The sequence below is a fragment of the Apteryx mantelli genome, unplaced genomic scaffold (genome assembly GCF_036417845.1).
Source record: "Apteryx mantelli isolate bAptMan1 unplaced genomic scaffold, bAptMan1.hap1 HAP1_SCAFFOLD_34, whole genome shotgun sequence".
Classification (NCBI taxonomy): domain Eukaryota; kingdom Metazoa; phylum Chordata; class Aves; order Apterygiformes; family Apterygidae; genus Apteryx; species Apteryx mantelli.
In genome coordinates, this window is record NW_027118693.1 from 2065418 (window position 1) to 2088220 (window position 22803).

General features: G+C 48.6%; 1 protein-coding gene across 1 annotated transcript; it reads right to left on the reverse strand.

Annotated features, from left to right (window-relative positions):
• Window positions 1-9138: 9138 nt before the first annotated feature.
• On the reverse strand, window positions 9139-10086 carry LOC136996313 (olfactory receptor 6J1-like). Its single transcript, XM_067317242.1, has one exon. The coding sequence runs from the start codon at window positions 10084-10086 to the stop codon at window positions 9139-9141; it is 948 nt and encodes a 315-aa protein (XP_067173343.1).
• Between the last annotated feature and the right edge of the window lie 12717 nt (window positions 10087-22803).

Consider the following 22803-nt stretch of genomic DNA (forward strand, 5'->3'; position numbering starts at 1 on the left):
GCTGGAGATCTGGAGTATCTTACACCTTTAGTTAAGCATCAGCTCACAGGACAGGAAAGCCCAAATCAAATACGGGATGGAAATTATGGAGAGTATATAAATAAATAAATAAATAAATAAATAAATAAATATATAAAGACAAAGCATTCTGTAAACACTAAAATTGATTTCACTGCTCTTTGTATTTCCCACCACCTGTGAATTGCCTTTGATATTAGCTTCCATGTGTTTTCTTTCTTGGATAGACTATATTTCAAATGCAGAAGATGGTACTTCTGAGTGCTTGTTTTTATGGTCTCCAGTTTTAGTTGTATAAAGGAGTTACCATTAAACAGAAATGCATGGGGTTTTTTTTGCTTCATACGCTGTCATTCTAAAAGTAGTACAGACTTACACTAACTTTTGTTCAGTATACCATAGTAATCAGAGATGCAGCCTTTCCATTTTTTCATTTCTTTTCATCAAAAAGGTGCATTCAGTACTACAGAGTGCATTTATGAATACTTTGGAAAAGACCCGTCTGTTTCCTTTCTGAAGTATATTTGAAAAATTAGAAGTGGTGAATGAATATTTGGGATGGCAATATCTGGGACTGTGATGACCTCCCTGGTTCAGAGTCAGACCCAGAGCATGAGGGGGAGGCAGCTGCCTGGCCGGTGGCAGAGCAGCGGCTTACCAGACTGCATGCAGTCAGTTTGAAGGGACCACAACTACTAGTGATTTTAAAGCATCAGAGCTGCAGGATAAGCAGGGGCACTACAGGCAGCAGTCCTGTGAAGGGTTACTAGAGTGGCTGTTAAGGTTGTGGGATGCTGGGTCAGATGTGGTTTATTTTACTAGAGGGGAACTGGATAAGACGGGGGCTTTGTGCCAGGATGCCAGATGTGCAACACCCTCCGCACCCTGCAGCAGCAAAACCGAAACGTTTCCCCCTCCCTAATGGAGTGGGTGCTGAGCATGGTGCGGTTAACCTGGCCAACTGCCGTGGACATCGATGACGGGCTCACCAGGTGGACTGCTATGGCAGGAGGAATAAACCAACTGCGGCAATTAGCAATGCTGTCCAGAATTTATTCCTCCGAGTTTATCAGACCAGATCAGATCCCCAGGAGCAAAAGCATCTGGACTAGGATGCTGTGAACCGTCTTTCCACATCTCCTGCTGTGAGTCTTCAGCAGCACCTGAATGTCACCTGCTCTGCAGTATCTCTGGTGTTTATGGCACAAGTGAGTCTCCTGAAGGTCCTTGCTGCAGCTCAGCTCTCTCTTTGTGCTGCAGAAAGTGAGCCCTGGGTAACTGAAGCCCTGTGGGGATGAAAGCTCTGAGCTGCCCTTGCCCACACCTCCATGGCCTTTCAGCATGCTCTTAGGAAGAGTGAGCACGAGCCAGGGGAATGAGCACTGGTCTCTTCAAACTCATGGGGCAGAACTAGAGTGAGACAGGTGCCACAGCTTCTCCTTGCACACTCCATGAGTGCTCAGTGGGCAGAAAAGCAGAGTCAGCAGGCGTTTGGAGACTTGCAATGGGGGATGCCATGCCTCACCCTCAGAGGTGCCAGGCTCTGCCCTCTGAGGAGAGAGGAAAGCCAGACCTTTCCCAGAGGCAAAGGTACCTGACTTGCTGGGAGCCAGAGGAAGCCAAGTTACTGCTACAGACTCGCACACAGGATTCCTCTTTCCTACACGGGAGGTGCACAGCGTTCTCCTCCGCCCCTGCTTTAGGTCAAGGGGAGCAGGAGGGCATGATTCCTCTCAGCTCTCTTTGACTTGCACCTCATGACAAGGAGACTCCTCTGCCTCTCCACTGAGTGTGAAAGGGAGAGAGGAACCCTGGGAGGTCATCCAGGCTGCGCAGCTGCTCAGAGCATGGTGTGTAGTGAAGTCAGACCAGGAGGCTCTGGGCTTGTCCTGTGGCGTCTTGAAAACCTCCAAGAGGGGACACTCCATAGCCTGTCTGGGCGATGTGTTCCAGCACCTGACTCTCCCCGTGGTCATTTTTTCCTTTATGTCCAGTCAGAATGGAGTGGCTTCACTGCTCTCTAATTCTGCCACCTGAAAGTCTGCCGAAGGATCTCTCTTGCCCAAGTATAGATGTCTTTAATATAATAGCTACATCTGACCTTATCATCGAGCCTCTCTTCTGATTCCCCAGGAAGAAAAGGCAGAATTTAGGAAGCATGACTTATCCGACTTCATGTGGGCAGCTGAAACCACTCCAGCAGTATCTGCTCCCTTTGTGGACCATCATCTTTCCTCCAGATGAAGACATGGTCCCCTTGGCCAACAGGAAACATTATGAAGAGAGTGATTTACCAGAAGCGCTCTGCACAAATGAATGAGAAAGCAATGGATTTCCTCAAGGAAGGCTCTCTCCATGGACCCCAGAGTAAGTACAAAAGAGCAGCTTAGACTTTGCAGCTTTCTCCAAGGTGTATACAATTGTCTGAGACTGATTGCACCTCCTCCATTCTTTAGCTATTTGCACTTATCGCTTCTGTTTCTCATTCCCCATCACAGCTGCCATTCTAGTTGTAGAAAGGGGGCTTAACATGCACTCACCCAGGACAAATCAGGTCCAGTTTGCCTTCACGCAGTGCTTGGATATAGCAAAGAAATATACATAAGAACTCAATTTTGCAAAAGCAAAAGCTTGTGCCAAGTTGTTCCTTTCTTGCTCAGAAATGCCCCAGCTCCCATCTCATCCTGGGCATCATCTTATTCTAGGTCCACATCTGGTTAACATAGTGCAAACTGCCAACAAAAAAGAGACAGTTTAGTCCTCTTCCTCAGTGTGTTATTGGGAGTTTGATCTCATTGCAGTTCCATGCTCTTGTTGGAGCTCCATGTTGTTTTCTGTTCATACGGGACACTTGAAGAACAAGGATGCAGCTCCAGAAGTGGCTGATAGGTCCTGCCTCTGCCTTCTGCCTGCTCCACAGTGTAAGCCTTGGCAGGTAACTCAGTGCTCTCTCAGGTGTCAGCTGTGTGGCATTCAGAGAAGGCCTGAAATGGCTGCACTGCAAAAGACTGGAAGTATCAAGTATCTGGGTGTGGGATATTAAGGTCCTACTACCCCCAGGAATAAGGAAATACGAATACGGAGATATGCAGGTGAATTTTTTCCACCTAATTTCAGTTGCCAGAGCATCTAGTGCAAGCTCAGGTCTAAATCTTAGCTCTGAGCTTAAGCTAAGCTAAGATCTGAGCTGACACCTAACTCTAAATCAGGCAGCTAATTCCCCTGCACTAGCCCCCAGCTGTACAAAAGCTTTGAAGATTTCATCTATTTTAAGCTTTGTTCTCTTAATCATACCATCTAGACCAGGATTATGGCTGGCAAGTCAATCATTGAAGCTTTGCTGTGGGGCGAGTAAGATTGTTCCTGCTATCCACCAGGATGGAGAGGGGCAGTGAACAGCCTCTCTGTGAAGGATAGTGCCATGCCATACCCAGCAGCGCGGTTCCAAAGGTAGTTTATCTTTGATGCTATTCCAGCTGTGCAGGTATTGCACTTCTGCCAGCCCCAGCTCTCACTTGCCTGAGTGCTCCAGGGTCCTCACCTGCTCTGTGGCAAAGTCTGAGTTGGGTTTGGTGGCAAACCCTGGTGCTGGCATTGCTAGGCAGTACGATGTAAAAAGCACTGTCCTCTATCCTGTTTTTCCCCCACTCCATCCCTCAAAACTAGATGTGTACACTTGGGAGGCTTCTATGCAACTGTTCAATTTATGGACCAGCCATAGCATTTTACCAGCAGCTGTTTCTTTCTTCCTTTACAGCAATGATCGTCTCAATTTTGTAGATTTTGTTCTCTTCAGGGTTCATTTTTGGAAGTTCTTCAGGGAAAAATGTCCCCTTGATTGCTTCCTGACTGTAGTCTATTAAACAGTACATCAGTATCCAACCCCTTCTCACAGCTCTTGCCATACAGCTTGCAAGCTACGTTTCCTTACTGCACCCCATCCCTGCCCTTCCCTGCTAGCTGGGGAGGGGGCTCCGTGGGAGGAAGTTCCTGTGCCTATGGCAGAATCTGAAACCCTCATAGTAAAGCATTTTCTCCAGCTCTCAAGTCTTGTTTCTTTTGCTTTGCCTTTTTTTTTTTGCAGGGGGTGAGCTGGGGTGGGGAGAGGGGTTGGATGGAAAAAGTGTTCTCTATCCTTGAGAAATGAAGACCCCAGGAAGAGATTCTGCCTTGGCTAAACTGAGATATTTTAAGTGCAGACAGCCACAGCTTGATGTACCCTTGCCATCAATGAAGAGAACAAGTTGATTTTCCAATGGGATGCAAATCATCCTAAGGAAGATGCTTCAGAGAAGATTCAGTTCAGAGAGCTAGACACCTGACTGTGGGTGTTCTTGTGCAGGTAGCTCCACATGAGCTGCGTAGTTGATCTCACATGGAAATGTACTCAGTTCATAGGGCTGGGGAGTAATTCCACCGACCAGCCTTCAATGGCTTAAGCAGCTGTCTAGTGCCATTTTACATGTCCTAGGATATCCAGCCTGTTATCTAGCTGTTGCAGCAGGTGGCTGCCAGTTTCTTGCATGCCCTGGTTTCATTTACCAGCCCTGTGCAGATAACTTTACACACTACAGAGCATCCCAAGTGCCCACTTCATGAGCCAGGAGAAGAAGGAGCTGAAGACTAAAACTTTTGGTGGTGAGTGGAAGTTCAGGGATAAAAAGGGCAGGTGTTACATAGAGTGGCTTGTGATTTCTGATTGAGAGGCACCACTCAAACAGTGGGATCTGGGGGATGCGGAGCAGTTTTCGGATACCATGAGGTTCCTTGTGAAGACATTGGGTACCAACAGATGGGGTCAGATTGCAGGGGGCCTGCAGTCTAGGACTGAGGAATATCAGGAAGACTGAAGTTGCAAGGATTATATTTCATCCCTGAGAGGCACTGCTTGCGGACGGAGGATGATGTGGGGAGAGTTATGCAGGGCTGGGGCTGCAGGGATGTGCAGACTGCATTGAAGCAAAGCATTAAAGCTCTGTGAGGGCACGTGTGTCAAAAATGGAAGAGGCACCCCACATCAAAGGTGCTTCTTGAGGGAAGAACCTCTGTCCCTTTCCTTTGTCTTCCTGCAAGTGGTGCCTCTGATGGTCTGGTCTAATCAGTGCTTGGGGAGGGACATGGACTTCTGGCAGCAGCTCTATCTCTAACAGCCCTCAGCAAGCCCCATTAAACCTCCAAGGCACTTTAGTCCTGTGATTTCACTTCATGCTGAGCGACTTTCCCCTGGGAGTTTGTAAGACTGTGGGAACCCTAATGAGCTTGTCACTGCCTCTAATCCACAGGGTGGCTAGTAGGAGAAATTAAGAGTTTTGTTAAGCACAAAAGTTTTGAATGAGCACATGATGTATTCTGGTTTCATCTGCTTCTCATGTTTAAGCCTAACAAAGTTACACTAGCGTGTTTCAAATGAACTTCATGAATGTCCATTTCCAGTGGCCATCTAGTGCTATCCTATGGAATAGACGTGGGACATCTGCTACCAAAAGTAGCCTTCTAGGGTGCACTAATGTCCCAGAATTTCAGACCTTCCTCTTCCTGATGGTTCTAGTTATCTGCATTATGACTCTCCTGGGGAATATCCACATTGTTATGCTGGTGATTGCTGAGCAGCATTCCCATGCCTTTCAATTCTGCCAGGCATAGGATGTGTTAGCACCCTATTCACTATTTTGGGAACCCCTTCTACCAGAGAAAGACAGAAGGCTTTCTCAGCCATCTCCTTCCACCTCCCTGTAGTAAAAATTTTCTACAGCACCCTAATCATTGTGTATCTCTTACCAAAACCCAACACCCTGCCGACCCCTAGCAAAGGGTTTTCTGTCTTTTACACAGGCCTCACTCTTCTAATCAAGATGCTCAGGTTGCCATTGATAATCCCATCCCCAACCAGTTCTTTTTTATCTTTCATATCATGACAGAAAAGATGCATTTAACCATGCAAGCATGCATCTGTCTGAATGTGCGTCTTCATCCCAAGAGAGATGGTTCAGTGATCTGCATGAAGTAGACATATTCAGGAGATAGATAGATTCCAAAACTGAGCAGCCTGTTGTCACCTGATCTGAGAAAGAGCAAGCTGAGTTTTAATACTTTCCTGTTCTAATATAGCTTTGGAACACCCCCTGTGTTTAGGATAGCTGGGAAGCAGGTGTGCCAGATGTATAGTAATGTTTATGGGATTAACGAAATGGAAGAGGGCCCCTATACGGCTACAAGCTACTTATCCGTAGATATAGATTGTTCTTTTGTGCTTATCACAAAAAAACTGTGTGTATGGGGGAGAGGGGGAATCATACCGACACAGGGGAAACTCTCTTCCCAAGCTTGTAGGGTGCATTATCAAAAGATCATATGGAGTCCCTCCATGACAACAGTGACTTAGCAGAAGTCTGGTAGGGTGGCCTTTGCACACATAGAGTTAAGCTGTGTTAGTTTGTGTTAATCATTTGGCCTCCCTTCATACTTGGGAACAGAAATAGGCAGCTATACAAAATTATTTATCTCACTTGAGCTGGTTTATAATTTAGGATGAAACTAAAGAGGAATATCATCATATTTCTGTCAGAAGGAAGCAAAAATGTTTGAAAGTTTTACACAGAAAGAAGACCTACTCTGTTGGATGGCAGTGTGGGCATAGTCTTTTGGAAAGAAAGTAATGGAATACAAATGATTTCTGGCCTACGTTCTCTCATGCAGATCTTAGAAACTTACTTTGGGCACTTACTTTCTTCTGTCATGTTCATGGAGCATGTTACTGACTCCTTTACAGGAGTAGGCAACACAAGAGCTTCAGAGCCACCCTCTCACCGGCTGGGGTGAATGCAGCTTCTGTTGTCAGTACTTTCAGAAGGAACATAACGTTTTAGATCTAAGAAAGGGTTTGCAGTGGACTAGAATATTTCTGTGTTTGTTTCGCAAAGTCCTCAAAGTCCACCTTTGTTTTTTTTATTTACTTCATTTTCAATTTACCCACTAATAAAAAAAAAAAATCCATTATTCATGCAGCTCAGGTATCAAGGAGGTGGATAGCTATTTAGGGGACCTTTATCCACAGAAGAAAGTCTGTTATTTACTGTGCACATTTATTACAGGAAGCAGACCCTGTTGTCAGGAAATGCTGCTCATATTGCTTAACTTCTGGGCCTCCTGGGTGTCTGCTGGCCCACGTAGTGCCCCTGCAGCCCAGAGACACAGGCATGTCGTTTTGTGTGCGCTTCCTCCATTCAAGGTACATGAAATCAGGTGAGGGCTGTTGATCACCTCTGACAAAATGTGTGCTTTGTTTTGTTTTGTAGTGTGGCAGTGAGGATATGTGCTGCATGCCTTAGGGCATAAAATACAGTTTGACGTCTGCACAGAGCAGAGGAAGCAACACCCAGCACAGTCTTGTTTGTACCCCTTGCAAGGAGCAGCTCTTGGAGTGACCTGTTCCTTCAATGGTAGAAGCAAATTCCTGAATGAACTATCCCCACAACTGCACCTGGACTTTTCCCTGGTGTGAATAAGGTGAACAGTCTGGATGCCATGCCATCAGAGCAAAGCAAGCACCTAAGATATTGGTGTAGAGGCAGCAGTGGACAAACAGTGAGGTTCTGTTACTTCTGTGCTGTAACCAGAGGTGGGGCTCTCACACAGTCAAACTGTAGCTTTCTATCCAGAAAGATCAGAGCCATTAGTGCCTCAGTGAGATTGGGGAGGATTTCTCACAATAAGATTTCTAAGATAGCTAAGTTAAAGCACTGCTTGTGATTCCAAAGTCTCTTCACTGAAGATGCCTTGGTGGGATTCTTTGCCAACTTAAAGGGGACAGGAGTCATCCAACTAAATAACTTCAAACTTTCCATGCGAGGCATTTAAGACTAAACTCATCCATCTTGTGTTTCTTTACTATTGGGAGCGAGTGATTTAAATAATAAAAAAGTCTCTCAGAATGAAAATCTCTTATTTTTATTTAAAATGAATAAACAAATACTGCTTTTGATTCTCATTCCAAAACAATATATTTGTCTTGCAAATCGTGAATGAAAATGAATCCATGAAAATTGCAAAATGGCAATATCATGACAAGGATTAGAGAAAAGGAATTTTTTGTTTGCTTTTTTTTGGTGAAGGGTTTGGAGAGAATTTAAGGTCTAATCCATGGGGCTGCAGAGGACAGACTTCACTGATCAAAAGTCCCTCACTTGCACAAATTATAACACATTACCCAGCATGTGGTTCAGTGCATCTGGCATTTCCTATTAAACAGATGAGCCTCCTATGCTCAGTATACTTCCTCTGAAGTACTATGGACAACTAGTGTAAGAGGAGATGATATAATCCTCTAGACTATCACAGGAGGGCGGGCAATGCCCTCAGCTTAGGGCATTTAAGTTACAAATGTGGACAAACTAATTCCACTGCGTGAGGCTGTTCTATTAGTTGAAGTATTGGCTCTGACAGCATTGTGTCATAAGGACTGGGCATTTATTTCATTAAGCTTGACCTGTGGACAATTGCATTGTTACTCAACAATTAAATTACTGACCAATATTCTGGATTTTGTTGCAGCTTAAAAGAGAGCTGATGTTAGGTGGGTAATTTAGACTTCATTTTGTCTCTGTTCTTGTCCTTACCAGGAGGTTAATGGGGAGAAGTAAGTGTCACTTAGCAGAGAAATAAAGCCATTGTTGCTCTCCTTTTTATTTGTTCCACCTGTTTTCTGTCTCTTTCTAAAGGCAAAGAGGTTCAACAAAGTTCTGCCACCAAAATAAGCAGGGGAAACAGATTGTGTGACAAGGAGAAGCTGCATCCAAACTGGAGGAAGGTGAACCGTCTTGAGAATTTGGTGTGCCAAGGAAGGAGGAAGTCCTCAGCTTGTTGCTTTCTGTCTCAGTTTCCACACTTAGAAAACACCATCACCAGGGTATTCACCAGGGTTTATAAAGTGCTTTTAGACCATTTGAAAGGCTTCCCTATTGAAGGTTTAGGTCTTATCATGGTGATATATTTCAGGAGAGAAACTGGTGTGATTTCATGAAACTTCATACTGCTAAGAAAGAAAGGTGTAATTTCAGCAAATGAATCCTAATCATTTGTTCCATCCCCCCTCCCTTTTCCCTCCACTTACAAAATCTCTTCTCAGAAGGAAAAACATTTCCTGGAGATTATCACGCTTCTCTTCAAGCCCACCTTGAGAGCCTTCTTCATCTGCTCGTTCCTCAGGCTGAAAATGAAGGGGCTCATCAGAGGAGTTACCATTGTGTTGAGCAGGGCCACCATTTTGTTATAGGAAATGTGGTGACTTGAAGGCCGCATATACAGGAAGATGCAGCTACCATAGCCCAAGATGACAATGGTGAAGTGAGAGGAGCATGTAGAAAATGCCTTGTTCCTCGATGAAGCTGAGGGCAACTTTAGTATGGTGTTAATGATGTATAGGTAGGACATTGCTGTCATGACCAGTGAGCCAAGGAGGATGATGGAAAAGGTCATGAAACTTATCAGCTCCACAATCTGTGTTTCTGCACAGGACAACTTCATCAAAAGCACACTGTCACAGAAGAAGTGGTCAATATGATTGGCATTGCAGAAGGGCAGCCTGACAACTAGGACAGTGGGGACAATGGTGGACAGGAAGCCTGCAGTCCATGACCCCAACAGGAGCTGAACACAAAGCTGACTGTTCATGAGCATGGGGTACTGAAGAGGGTAGCATATGGCCACATAACGGTCGTAGGACATGACAGCCAGAAGGAGAAACTCGATGCTGCCCAAGAGGGAGTAGAAGTAGCACTGAGTTATGCAAGCTGGGTAGGAGATGGCTTTGCTGCCCATCAACAGGCTTGCTACTGTTTTGGGTATGATGGATGTAGTGATGAAGATCTCCAAAGAGGAGAGGTTGCAGAGGAAAAAGTACATGGGTCTGTGGAGGTCTCGGTCAGAAAGAATGAGGGCAACGATCAGCAGGTTTCCAACTAAGATCACCAGGTAGGAAGCCAGGAAAGTGATTGCTATTAGGTACTCCTGATGGTGGAGGGAGGGGAAGCCCAAGAGAAGGAACTCTGTGACAGTCGTATGGTTCAACATATCTGCAACTGAGCTGCAGTGAGTAAGAGAAGATGGTGAGTGGAGGAAACGATTCCTCAGAAGGTTAGAGGAAGTAGGGACAGGTAGAGAAATGTAAAAGTATAACAAAATAAGTACATGGGGTTACTCACAAAAAGTTTGTAAGGAAAACAGAGAAGAGAGGAGAGGCACGGAGAAACACCATAGAGTAAGGAGACACCATTTCAAACAGTAACAACAAACTTAGTTTCTAGGTTAGAGTAGGAATCCACTATTAACAACCTGTAAGTTTTTGCATTTGAGCTTCTCACCCAAGTGTCCCTTTAGAGTCAATGGAGAAAAAATAGACATTTCTTAATCATTCTTTCTCTAGTCTATCTTAAACCTATATTTTAGGATGAGATAAAATGCATCCTGGAGAAAGATAAAACATCTCTTCAAAGTGACATTAACTTTTTGATTAGGTAAGGAATGGAGAGAAAGCAGAAGAGGATGGTGATAAAGGAGGAGGCATATGGAAAATAAAGGTGAATGGGAGAGTTAGATAAGAGGAAAGTTTTATTCCCTGGGAATGATTTTATTTTCAGGGGGAAAAAAAGCCAAAAAGAGGGAAGACAAGCATTCTATGATTAAAACTGTTGTCTTTCCATCCAAGCTGAAACTTTTCCATATAGAGCAGAAATCTCTATAAACAGATTTTTCTTCAGTCACAGCAATCTTTCTTGCTGAGAAACGATTTTGATAAAACCTTCTGGCCATCAGAAGGAAAAATAGATAAGAAAGGAATACAAAGGAGAGAGAGGGAAAAAAAAAGAAAAAACCAAGGAGATAAAAAGATTAAGGATATTCATTCAGCTGGGGATAAAAGAAAGCCCTATCCTGTAAAGCAAATAGACAAATAAACTAACAGAGACTCAAAAGACCATTTTATTTATTTATTTATTTACTGTGAACACTGGAAAAATTAAGCTTGGTTTGATATGGAGTCGGTCCTGAATTCATTACCTGAGGTCTTGAAGACAATGAATTCTAAATGCAGTCCTCTCAGGACAGTCTACCCCTACGTAGACCATCTCCTTTCCATCCTGCTGCTTTTGCTCACGGAACTTGTATAAGCCCAAAAGAGAGAACAATACTACTCTGTGCAGCTTAGCTGGACCTGGCCAACAAGCTGAAGCAGAGGAAGGGCTAGAGACCCAGGCACATAGACACAGACTGGTCAGCAAGGTCTCATTGCCTGAGAAATATCACAGGCAAAGGAGGACAATCACAGGCAGGCAGGCAGGCAGGCAGTCTAGGAACTCAACAACAACAACAAAAATAGCAATCAACAAAAAATGAGGTGAAATGCAGCAAAGCAGTTACTTACATTAATCTATGTGCAGGAAACACTATCAAGGGGAAATAGAAGGCCAGCAGAATTTCTGCAGACCATCATCTCCTTCCCTCTCCTCCCACAACCTTGAGAGAACAATCTGGCATGTCTCATTTCAAGGTTCTTGCAGAGCCTCTTTGAGTCAGCTGCTAATGCCGTTTGTTCTGATGCACTGTGCTGCCAGACAGAAGTAAGCTCTGATTTTTTTTTCCTTTCAAGTAAAACCACCCAAAGCCCTTCAGTATTCCCTGAAGAATCACGGTCCTCTGTGCTTTCCTGAGACGCTCCTCAGCAGAGTAGGTCTGAGAGGGTGACAGGACATTAATTAAAATGATAGCTGGTACCCAGGTGACCTAACCCCTGCAGAAATATAGATCCATTTTGTGAAGCAGCCTAAGAGAGAGAAACACCAAATCTTTAAAAATGCTATCAAGAAATGTAATCTGTGAAAGCAGTTTCTGTGGAGCTACTGTCACACTCCCTGCCTTGCTTTTCAAATGTTGGACATCTAAAGGATAGATTTTAAATGTTCAGGTAGTCACCTTAGATTCCCTTGGGTTAGTCAGTGGAGTTTAGGACATGATTCAACTTTTCACAAAATGGATTTCTAAAGGAGAGGAGAGGAACAGATTCCTCCTCTCTAAGGGCAGAGGGAGGCTGGAGTGACAGACTGACATCTAGGCATCTTCATTGCAGACCTCTGGGAGCTCTTCAGGGGTGAGACATTGGTTCCTAAGGGCCACCTGACTATCTTCTACCCCTCCAAAAGGAAGTGTGAACCTGAGAGTTCAGAGTGATAACTGCCAACATAATGCAGACCTCTCTTACCATCTTAATGCATCTAAGTTAGGACTAGGCACCTCTGTTTTGACCTCTGAATTGTTTCCCTAAAGTTCAGTGAGAGCAATCTCATCCGTGGTGGCACTGAGCAAGGCTTTCCCTTTCCCTGAGTACAGGCAGGCTCTTAGTCCACCTCCTTTGTACTCAGTGTGGACAGCCCCAGCAGAGCACAAGCCTCTGTCCATAGGCTTGTTACTGAACTCCAGTGTTCACAGGGGACTACTGGACCCTGTCTCTGTCTAAGCTGGGCTCTAGATCTCTTCTTGTCTCAACCCATTTCTTCATTTTCCAGTACATCCAGGGGGTGCAGAGGAGTGGCTGGTGCAGCCCAGCGTCCCCTCAATTTCCTCACCAGTCTTTCAGGAAGCATGTACCCATGTCGTTGTGCTTCCAGCTGATGTATCACCTCATGTAGGGTTGATGCACAGAGACATTTGGCCAGTCTTCCTGCATCTTGGGATCCATTTTGACCACAGCACTTTGCTTGCAAAGGGTTTGCATGAAGGAATTCTGAAGAATGTGCGCTATGAGTAATCATCCATATGAACTATATCCACCTGTCTCTAGTGAGTGGGATCATGTACACCAGTCAGGGTGGCATTTTATCCACACTCAGCATTCCTCTATAATTGCAAGGTTGAACAGAGAGCAGCTGTTCCTGGTGGGGGTCTCTGCTGGGCCAGTCTCCAACCACACCTGGAGCAATGCTCCAGATGTGATCCTGGTTGTGGGAGCATTTGGCATCACCACAGCCATCACTTGGAGTCAGGGCTGCTGCTGGGTAGTGGGAAGCGCCACCCACCACGGCTCACAGCTCTGGGTGCACAGGGGTGCACACAAGTGGTGCTGGAATCCCTCTTCCTCCATGGGGCCAGACCAGGTGGGACAAGGGGTCCAAAGGGCTCTGGGGAACGTGATGGGGAGACAGAAAGAGTGGAGGAGGGTTGAGAGGGCTGTTACTAGACAGAAGTGGGTGAGGAGCAGGAGGAGGGCCCGTGACACCCGAGGAAGTGACCAAGAGGTGGAGCTCAGTACTGAACTAATCAGCTAGGGTTTTCTTCATTTTGTTCATTGCCTGTAGAGCAAGTGTGAAGCTTTCATCACTGAGGCAACTGCTGTCCTTGTGCTTCAAATGGTTCCTGGAAACACGCCTGTTGGCTTTGAGCATGAACTGGCTTTCAACCAGAAGCTGGAAGCTTGACTTCCTGCTGCTCTGTGTACCCGGAGGCTGGCTCCAAGGTCTTCCAGGCCATGTGTCTCTGCAGCAGGGGCTGGGGCTTGACCCAGAGAAAGTCATGGCATCTCCCTGGTCCCCCTTGGGAGAAGGAAACTACAGAGACACTGCCCTTCTGACAAGACTTTGCTGCCCAACTAGAAGACCATTTCCTGGAGGAGGAGAACCCTGTCAGGAGCTTACAAAGCTCTGTCCCATGCCCTTGAGTTCAGGAGTGCACCCTCAGCAAGTTTGCTGATGATACAGCACTGGGAGGAGTGACTGATACACCAGATGGTTGCCCTGCCATTCGGAGTGATCTTGACAGGCTGGAGAAAAGGGCAGAGAGGAACCTCATGGAGTTCAGGAAAGGAAAATGCCAAGTTCTTCACCTAGGGAAGAATGACCCCATGCATCAGTACAGGCTGGGTGCCCCCCAGCTGGAGAGCAGCTCTGCAGAGAAGGACCTGGGTGTCCTGGTGAACACCAAGTTCACCGTGAGCCAGCAATGTGTCCTTGCAGCAAAAGCCAGTGGTATCCTGGGCTACCTTAGGAAGAGCATTGGCAGCAGGTTGAGGGAGGTGATCCTCCCCCTCTACTCAGCACTGGTGAGACCACGTCTGGACTGGTGAGTCTAGTTCAGGGCTCCCCAGTACAGGAGAGACACGTACATATTGGAGCAAGTCCAGCAAAGGGCCACAAAGATGATTAAGGGACTGGAGCATGTCTCATATGCGGAAAGTCTGCGAGAGCTGGAATTGTTTAGCCTGGAATAGAAAAGGCTCAGAAAAGGCTCTTATCAAGGTTTATAAGCATCTGATGGGAGGCAGTAAAGAAGGTGGAGCCAGAATCTTCTCCGTGGTGCCCCGTGGCAGGACGAGAGGCCCTTGGAAGGAGGCGCTCCATTCCCAGAGGGTACACCTCTGAGATAATGTGGCCTGAAGGCAACCTGCGCTGGAGCAGGGACACCCTGCATGAGTCAAGAACTATGGTCCGAGAGCATTTGCTCCATGACACATTGCTCACCAAAGTGTGGCTGAACAGCCTGTAGCTCCCCGGGTTGTCCTTGTGGCCTTTTCTGAGGATGGGCACAACAGCCCTTTTTCAGCTCATTGGGACCTCCCCTCATCTCCACAACCTTTCAGAAATGATAGAGAGCAGCCTTGCTACGACAGCAGCCAGCTTTCTCAGTGCCCTCAGATGCCACCCATCCAGTCCCTTAGACTTGTATGGGCTGAGTTCTTGCGAGTAATCCCTCACTCAGACCTCATCCACTGCTGGTGACTTTTCCCCTCTGGAGTTCTGACTCTAGGTGCTATGACCCAGGAGACCTTCTTGGTGAAGACTGAAGCCAAGAATGCATTGAGTGCCTCAGATGTATTTGCATCTGTTACTACTAGATTCCCTGCCCCATTCAGCAGTGAGCCCGCATTTTCCTTTGCATTCTTTTACTGCAGCTGAAGCAGTAGCAGCTCTTCTTCATGCCCTTGACATCCCTGCAGTGTCAATCCCACGGGAGCTTTGGCTTCCCTGACACCATCCCTGCTTCACTGGACAATATTTCTGAATTTCTCCTTTGCTGTTTCTCCCTCCTTCCCATTCCCATATGCTGCCTTATTGCACTGGAGCTCAGGCATGAGTTCCCTCTTCAGCCAAGCTGGTCTCCTGAGATGTCTACTAGTTTAACTGAGTATCAGGATGGACCATTCTTGTGCTTGGTGGATGCTGTCCTAAAAGACCTGCTGGCTCTCCCGAGCTACCCTGCCCTTCAGAGTTGCCTCCCCTTGTCTGTCCCATGGAAGAGCTCCATACATCTGAGCTGTGCCTTCACACAAAGGGCGCCTCCTCATCCTCTGCCTTGGTCTCCCCTGAAGAACTTGTACCCTACTATCACAGCCCTCCAGTCGTGCGAGTGAACCCACCACATCTCAGTTATTCCAACCATGTGGCAGCCCTGTGACAGCTTGTGTGTCTCCAGTGCCTCCTGCTGTGCCCCAGGCTGCCTGCACTTGTGTCTATTTGGGCTGTAGAGCCTCAGCTGTGGCACAAAGCACAGACTGGTCATGGGGAAACCTGTGACCAAGGGCCAAGGACACTGTGTTTGCAATGGCCCCACTTCAGAGCAGAGACATGCTGGCATAGATAGCAGGTGGCAATGTAGTGGTGAAAGGAGGTTCCCACTGAGATGGCAAACTGTCTAGTACCCAAGGCCATGGCGAAACAGGGCTGGGCCATGCAGGAATGGCAGGAGAGGGGGTTGCTGCCCAAGCTGAATCTGCAGCACATTGGGGCCTGTGGCAGAGGTGAACCAATCTCCAAAAGGACAAGGTGCCAATGAAGAAGTCCCTGAGCTGGGACAGCCTGCAGCGACATGAGTGGAGGCCTTGGTGTGATGTGCCTCCCATCTATGCAGCATGCTTGGATGTAGATGGTACAGACTTTGCCCAAATGCAGTGGTGGGATTCAGTTATTCGGGCACAGGTAGGAAACCCGAGGTGCCCTGAGACACCTCCTGAGCAAACACTCCAAAGGGGCATGGTTTTCCTCTAGGTCCCATGCTGGATCTGCTAGAAACAGGGGGTTGTGCTGGACACCCCAGGCATCGGACAGGGCACTGCAGGCCTAATATTATGCCACTGAATCGAATGTCTGCACTGAAATACATCAGCTGTTTGTAATGGAGGGATCTGCATGTTTCTCAGGTTCAGAGTGAGGGGACACCTAGCACTGTGAGGCTTCTACTGTTCAGATGACCAAGGAAATTCCCCACCTGGCCCCCACCTGATGCTCTAGAAGGACAGAGGTCTCATAGTTGCTCCATCAGAGCAAGCAGACACTGGAACACGCCTTGGACCACCTCTGTCTCTTAAAATTTCACCAAGTGTTAATGGGTCACCAGCTGACTCCCACCCTTCATCTCCACTGATTATAATGGGAGTGTAGCCAAGGAGCTTGCATGCAGACATCTCTGTTGTGCTCACTTCAGCTTTGGCAAGGAGGATCTCACCTCCAGTGTTTTTGCAGAGCTCATGGGAGGGATCTGAGTCCCACTCCATCCCAGGGGCTTTAAACCAGCAGGAGATGCCTAGATTGACTCATCTGAATCAATACCTGCAGTGTGGGAAAATGAACTCCCGTCTTGTCCCTGACGAGGTGTCCTGCCTAGCTAAGAGATGGGAATAGGGGCATCTAGAGTGGGACATTTCCAACTCTCCTAGATAACCATCCTCTGATGAGGCAAACTGCAATACTCTAACTGGTCTCTCTCCATTGTTTAGAGAGGGATCATGGATGAGTATTTTGGTCTGCCTCAGTGAACATTTCCCAGGAGCAGGGAGCACAAGGGACAGAGAAAATCACACCTTCTGCTGGGCCTCAGCTCCTGAGCAGGGCCGGGTTCCTGGATGCAGGGAGTTCATGGCAACAGGGCAGCACTGCCGAGAGAGAGCTGTGTCCAGGAGCAGCTCCTCTGCAAAGAGCGGCAGGGCTCTGGGAACTGCCTGCTCTTTCTGACATAAGATGAGACAAGACAGAGAGATGTGAAAGGCAGTCTGGAGCGGGAAGACAGAGGAGAGCTCATTTGTGGGAGAAATCTTCACAGCCCTTTACACGGTAAGTCTCTGGCTGAAGGACAACACTCCTGAGGTTCCTGGTGGGGTCACTCTCCTGGCTTCTCCAGGGTGGAGGAGGAGGAGGAGATCATTCAGAGCAGGGATTCCCTCCCACACCATCACTGGGACACGGCATCCAGCTGCCTTCTCCCAGGGACGATACAGGGGGGTGAAGCCAGGGTGTGCACACAGGTCTGCCCAGGGCTGTAATTCAGAGCAGTGTCCCTGTGCCCCAGGGTGCTGTGTGCTTGGGGCAGTGACTCTGCCACCTGCGAGGGTCAGCACTCAGCCTGCCTGGACAACTCCCCAAGTGCTGCAGGGAGCAGCTCTGGGTAGGAGGATGGGGGACTCTGAGGCAGTGGGAAGGTGTCGAGGTGTCCTTGGGTGTGCAGGGTTTCCTGGGGGGTCCCTGAGGCCATGAAGGTGGCAGGGAGTGCAGGGGTGTCACTGAGGCCTTGGAGGTGCAGAGGAGTGCAGGGGTGTCACTGAGGCCGTGGGGGTCTGGGGTCCATGGGGAGGAGACAGGCAGATGTCCAGGCTTTGCTAGGACCGGAACTAAAAACAAAGCCCAGCCAGGAGCAATGAGGGCCTGGAGGGATGAAAGAGGGAGAGGAGGCAAAGACAACTTGGCTGGGATAATGATCATGAGGGCGTTTTTGTCGCGGTGGTAAGGCCCATCGGTGAAGACTGCTGAGGCTTGTCTGCTCCTTGCACTATCATCCCCTGCTGCTCATCCATGTGAGCACCCAAGGCACTGCCTGGGGAGACCTGCAAAGCATCAAGCACAACTACCTGCTCTGTGGGCAACGATCTGGGGACCTGGGAGCCCCAGGCAGTTTTCTCTTTGATCCTGCTAGTAAGGGCGAAGGGCTGGAGGAGGTAGGGACAGATCCTGTGGGTCAACAACTGGTTGCACAGCTGGTGTTGGCAACAGGGTTGTGGTTGTTATGACCATGGGGCCTTCTCTGAGAATCAAGGATTGCTTGGAAGACATTGGGTCAGCCTGACCAAGTAGGGCAAAAGCATCTTTGCTACCACCTGGCAAACCTGGTAAGGAGACCTTTACACTGGGAACGACAGGAGGAAGAGGATGACCAATAATCAGGCGAGGAAGTGGTGGATCAGGTTGGCAAGGAAAGGCTGTGGGGTGAAGGAAGCCCACCTCGAGCATATCCACATAAATAAGGACATGCCTGCAGGAAAGCATTATGGGGGAAGCTCTCACACCCCTCCTGAGAAATCAGCACAGCTGGCACCTCTCTGAAGTGCTCATACACTAATGCCTGCAGCATGGGGAGCAAACACCAGGCATGAGAGGTCTGTGTGCAGCTGCGGACTTTGAGCTCATTGGGATCCCAGAGACACGGTGGGATCACTCACAGGAGTGGATTGCTGCAATGGATAGACACAGGCTCTTTAAGAAGGACCGGTGGGCAAGGCAAGGAGGGGGAGTTGTCCTTCATGTGAGAGAGCAGCTCGAATGAGCCAGTGGAGAGCTTATGGGTCAGGGTTATCAGGCAGAGCAACGTGGGTGACATTGCACTGGGTGTCACCTTCAGACACCTGATCAGGAAGAAGACACAGACGAGGCCTTCTTCAGACATCTGGAAGAAGTCTCGCATTTGCAAGCCCTGCTCCTCATAAGGGGGGACCTTAACCACCCCGATATCTGCTGGAGGGACAACACAGCAGGGCACAAGGAATCCGGGAGGTTTCTGGAGTGCATTGATGACAATGTCCTGACAAAGGTCACCGAGGAGCTGATGAGGAGAGGTGATCTGCTAGCAATAAAGATCACAGCTGCTAGCTTCCCCACAGTGCCTGACCTCCCCCCAGTACAGCTGCTGTGAGCTTCCCCAGAGAGTGCCCTCAGCCCCCACTGCTGTCAGCTTCCCCCAGTGGTGCTCTGACCCCCCAAAGCTGCCATCTTTCCCTGACGCTACCACATGCCCTGTATTTTCCAGGAGAAATTTCCCACCGCAGCCTCCATACCCTGGCTGGCTGCCAAAACAGCCCTTGCTGCTGCCCCCAAAATGGCCAGAGTGAAGCGTCTCCATCATCCAGCCCAAAGCTGGAGAGCAAGGCAGCGGCAGTGTGTGTGTGTGTGTGTGTGTGTGTGTGCGCGCGTGTGTGTGCTGGGGGGGGCGGGGGAGCGGGGCGATCAGGCCAGTCTCTCCCCTTTAGTAAAGCAACTGCAATGAACACGCTGACCAGTGTGTCCAGGGCAGAGCTCTGGGAGCCAGGACACATCCCAGGCACCCACTGCCTCCACCAGCAGAACGGACACAAAATGCAGTCCCTCCTGCTCCTCAAGAGACAAGCCAGAGGAGCCGTCTCCAGCCTCAGGCGATCCAAGAGCAGGACTGCAGGTGGCCAGATGTCATGAAATTCAGCAGAAGGGACCAGCTCCAGCCTTGGCTGAGACACAAAAGCAGGTTTCCTTGTTCTATCAGGAAACTGCTTTGAACCAATTCCTCTGGCCATCACCCCTGCTAGAGCAAAGCAAAGCACGTCGGTGCCCATTGGCCTCCAAGGTGCTTCTGCCTGTGCTGCCCCACCTCATGCACTCGCCTGGTTGCCTAGTTATGATGTCCCAGTCTCTGATGTCACAGTGGCTGGTGACCACCGGAGGAGATGGTCAGGTTCTGACGGGCTCAGTTGTCTGCCTTCCCTCCACCTTTCAAGTCAGGCTTGCTTTAGTGCATTGCCTGCAAGGTGTACTGGGAAGAACCCCATCTGAGCAGCCTCTGGTACGGAAAGCAATCTGAAGAAGGCAAAGTCCCTGTTATCTGGAGACGTCAGCTGCTGTGCAAATAGCTGTAAGCAGCACAGATGGTTGCAAAGGGAAAGTCTTGACACTGGGGATACCCGTAGCTGTTTGAGACTGGAGGGCATTTTCATATTTGCAGCGTGCTTGGAGGGTGAAATGCTCTTCACAGTCCTCCTGGGACACATTTCCTGGGGCTGCTGCTTGGTGCAGCAATGGTTTTCCTGTGGGAAACACTACAATCTTTGTGGAAGGTAAATTTCACACAGAAACCTGAGCAGCTTCACGTCTTGCCCAGCAGCATCTCTAAGCTGGCAGAGGAGGTGGCCTTGGATGGTACTTATAAGCCGTGGCTTTACCGAGGTGCTCCTCAGGTGCAGATAATCCCCCCAACCTCAGAACCCATTGTTTTGGGTCCTCACCATCTCTTGCAGCCTCCCCCACCTGCTACCTTCCCCTGAGAGGTGCACACCATATACCTCCGCCTGGCACAGACACACACCACCGTGCCTCTCCTCACCCCTCCCTGCTCTGTGCACGCTCTGCACCTCTTTCTGCACGGCCTCTACCACACATACATGTGTTTATGCAGGACCATGAATCCCTACCAGGCAAGAGAGCATGAGATTCTGTCTACCTTGCATCTCTTCTCTCAGTCAATTGACAAAAATCAGAGAGGGGAAAGGAGAGTCTTGCAAATAAAGCTTGGAGTTGGCTGCACCTCACACTGTGGCCTGGGACCCATCGTATTTCCCATGTCTTCAAAAGGGGACCAAACAACTGCTCTATCCCATGTGGGGCAGTGCATCCATACATCTGCAAGGTAGAAATCTGCAAGTGGAAGGCAAGAAGGGAATGGGAAGGGTCTTCATTGTACTGACTGTGATACCGTGAATCTAGCCCTTTCCCAGAGCATGGTTACTCCCTGCAGCAGCTTCACAACGGAGCCATAGCACCAATCCCAACCTGAGGGCTGTAGTCAGTGATCGACTTTGCAGGGGCTCCAAGCGATGGGTTTTCCAGCCTTTCCAGTCTCCTCCTGAATGACCCTCTGCTTTGCTCCTTCACGGCGAGACATGTCCTGCCACAAGGCCAGTGCCTGGAGAGCCCAGTTTAGACTGCCGGCCCATGGTGGATGCCAGGACCCACAGGAGTCATGCTGGGACAGAGACCTTTCCTCTGGGAGTGTTCAGAAGAGGAACACCGTGCAGGAGGCCAAAGAGGAGCAGCATGCTCCCCTTTCCCCCTCCCACCTGGCTGCGGAGGAATTCGCCAACTTCATCGACTTCCTCACCGACAGGGGTGTGTTTAACAGCCTCTGCACAGTCCTAGAAGAAACCACCCAGAAAATAAAGGAGGTCAGGGTGGCATACGGAGAGCTCAACCGCAGCCCAGAGACGGAGTCTCCAAGGTGTTCCTGTCAGAGCGAGAGGATCCATTTCCGCTCCTGCCACTACCCTGCCTCCTCCAGCTTGGGAGGGGACTGGGAAAAGCAGTTCATGGCCAGAGTCGGGCAGAACCCACAGTGGAGCATGCTGGACACCTCTGCTGCCCAAATCGCATGCAGGAAGGAGAGGAAGAGGACAGAGGAAGCGGTGAGGGTTTGCCACCCAAAGGTCTCTCTCTTTTAAATCTCAGCGCCCTGGGCCTTTTCCCAGACTGGAAAGCCACAAAGAACATGATCCGATTTGACTGGAAACTAAACGTAGAGTGTTGTGTAGAGATAACACGCACCAAAATCTCAACATTATCCCTTCCCTGTGAGAGCTGCATGCACTTGTACACATGACCAGCTCTGTGTAATGTCCTCCTCTGCACCCAACAGTAAGTATTTGGGGTGTAAGGGAGTGAGAGAGGAAGAAGGTGGTAAATCTCTCTTCTTGGCTTTCATCACTTGAAAGCTGAAGCCCAGCATGGGCAGAAGGCACTTTTGTTAAAGGCGTGTGCCTTGCAAAGGATGCTTATAGTACTGGGCCTTACCTCCTCTTTGGGCTACAGCGAGGCCCTGGGGGATGTGGCAAAGGCCCTTCTACACAGAAGCCCTCACCCCACAACGACTTGAGCAGAAGCTTCAGGCTCATACACTGTGAGCACATCCCCAGAGAACAAACCTGGTGCTATAAGCAGGACAAATGCGTGGGGCTAGATCCTGGAAGAAGAGCAAGTACATGCTGCTTTGCTCTAGATTAGGCTCATGTAGTGTAGGTATCAAAACCCTCCCATAAGCCAGGCATTAAAAGACTAACAGTTTTAAAATTCGGACTGAGACAGAGACATTGTGTATGTTCTGCTACCTTCTGAGCTATTCAGAGCAGGCTTGGATCACGCTCTTAAGGGTTTTTCCCACAGCTATGAAGATATAATAACTATCCCAAAACAGAAACTCTTGGAATCCACAGTCTGCTCATTTCTGGAGGGTGGCGCTTAAAACAAATCTCCTGAGAAAAATCACACTCAAATTACAGGAACTGTGTGGCTGAATGAAAGCTGCAATCTGGTTCTGACTGTCCTGACCCTGCCCTCATGCCTGGAGAGGCACAAGTGCCACCTGTGTCATGAGCTCAGCTGGGCTCACAGTGCTGCCCAGCTCTCTGCAAGTGTTGGGGAGCACGTGCTCAGCAGCATCTGGAGGTGTCCAAACCAGGACATTGAGCTGTCTGAGCTGAGCTCCACCTCGGGGTCAAGGTCTGAACTTGCCCACTTAAAAAAAATGAATTCCAGCAGACCTCTCATTAAAAGTCACTGAGGCTTGGACTTCAGACTGGGCTTTGGCGCCTCTTCAAACCAGAGGTGGGATTTGCTTAGTTTAGTCTTCCCTTACTGCCTCTCTGTGCGTCACGGATTTCGTATTTCACTTTCCTTTGACTCATTCTCTTGTTTACTCTGGCAAGATCTTCACCCTCTTCCTTTCTCTTGCAGAGGGTTCCTCAAA

Bases quoted from the DNA above. Each gene is read 5' to 3' on its own strand.
- LOC136996313 (XM_067317242.1), bottom strand. From the start codon at position 10,086: ATGTTGAACCATACGACTGTCACAGAGTTCCTTCTCTTGGGCTTCCCC.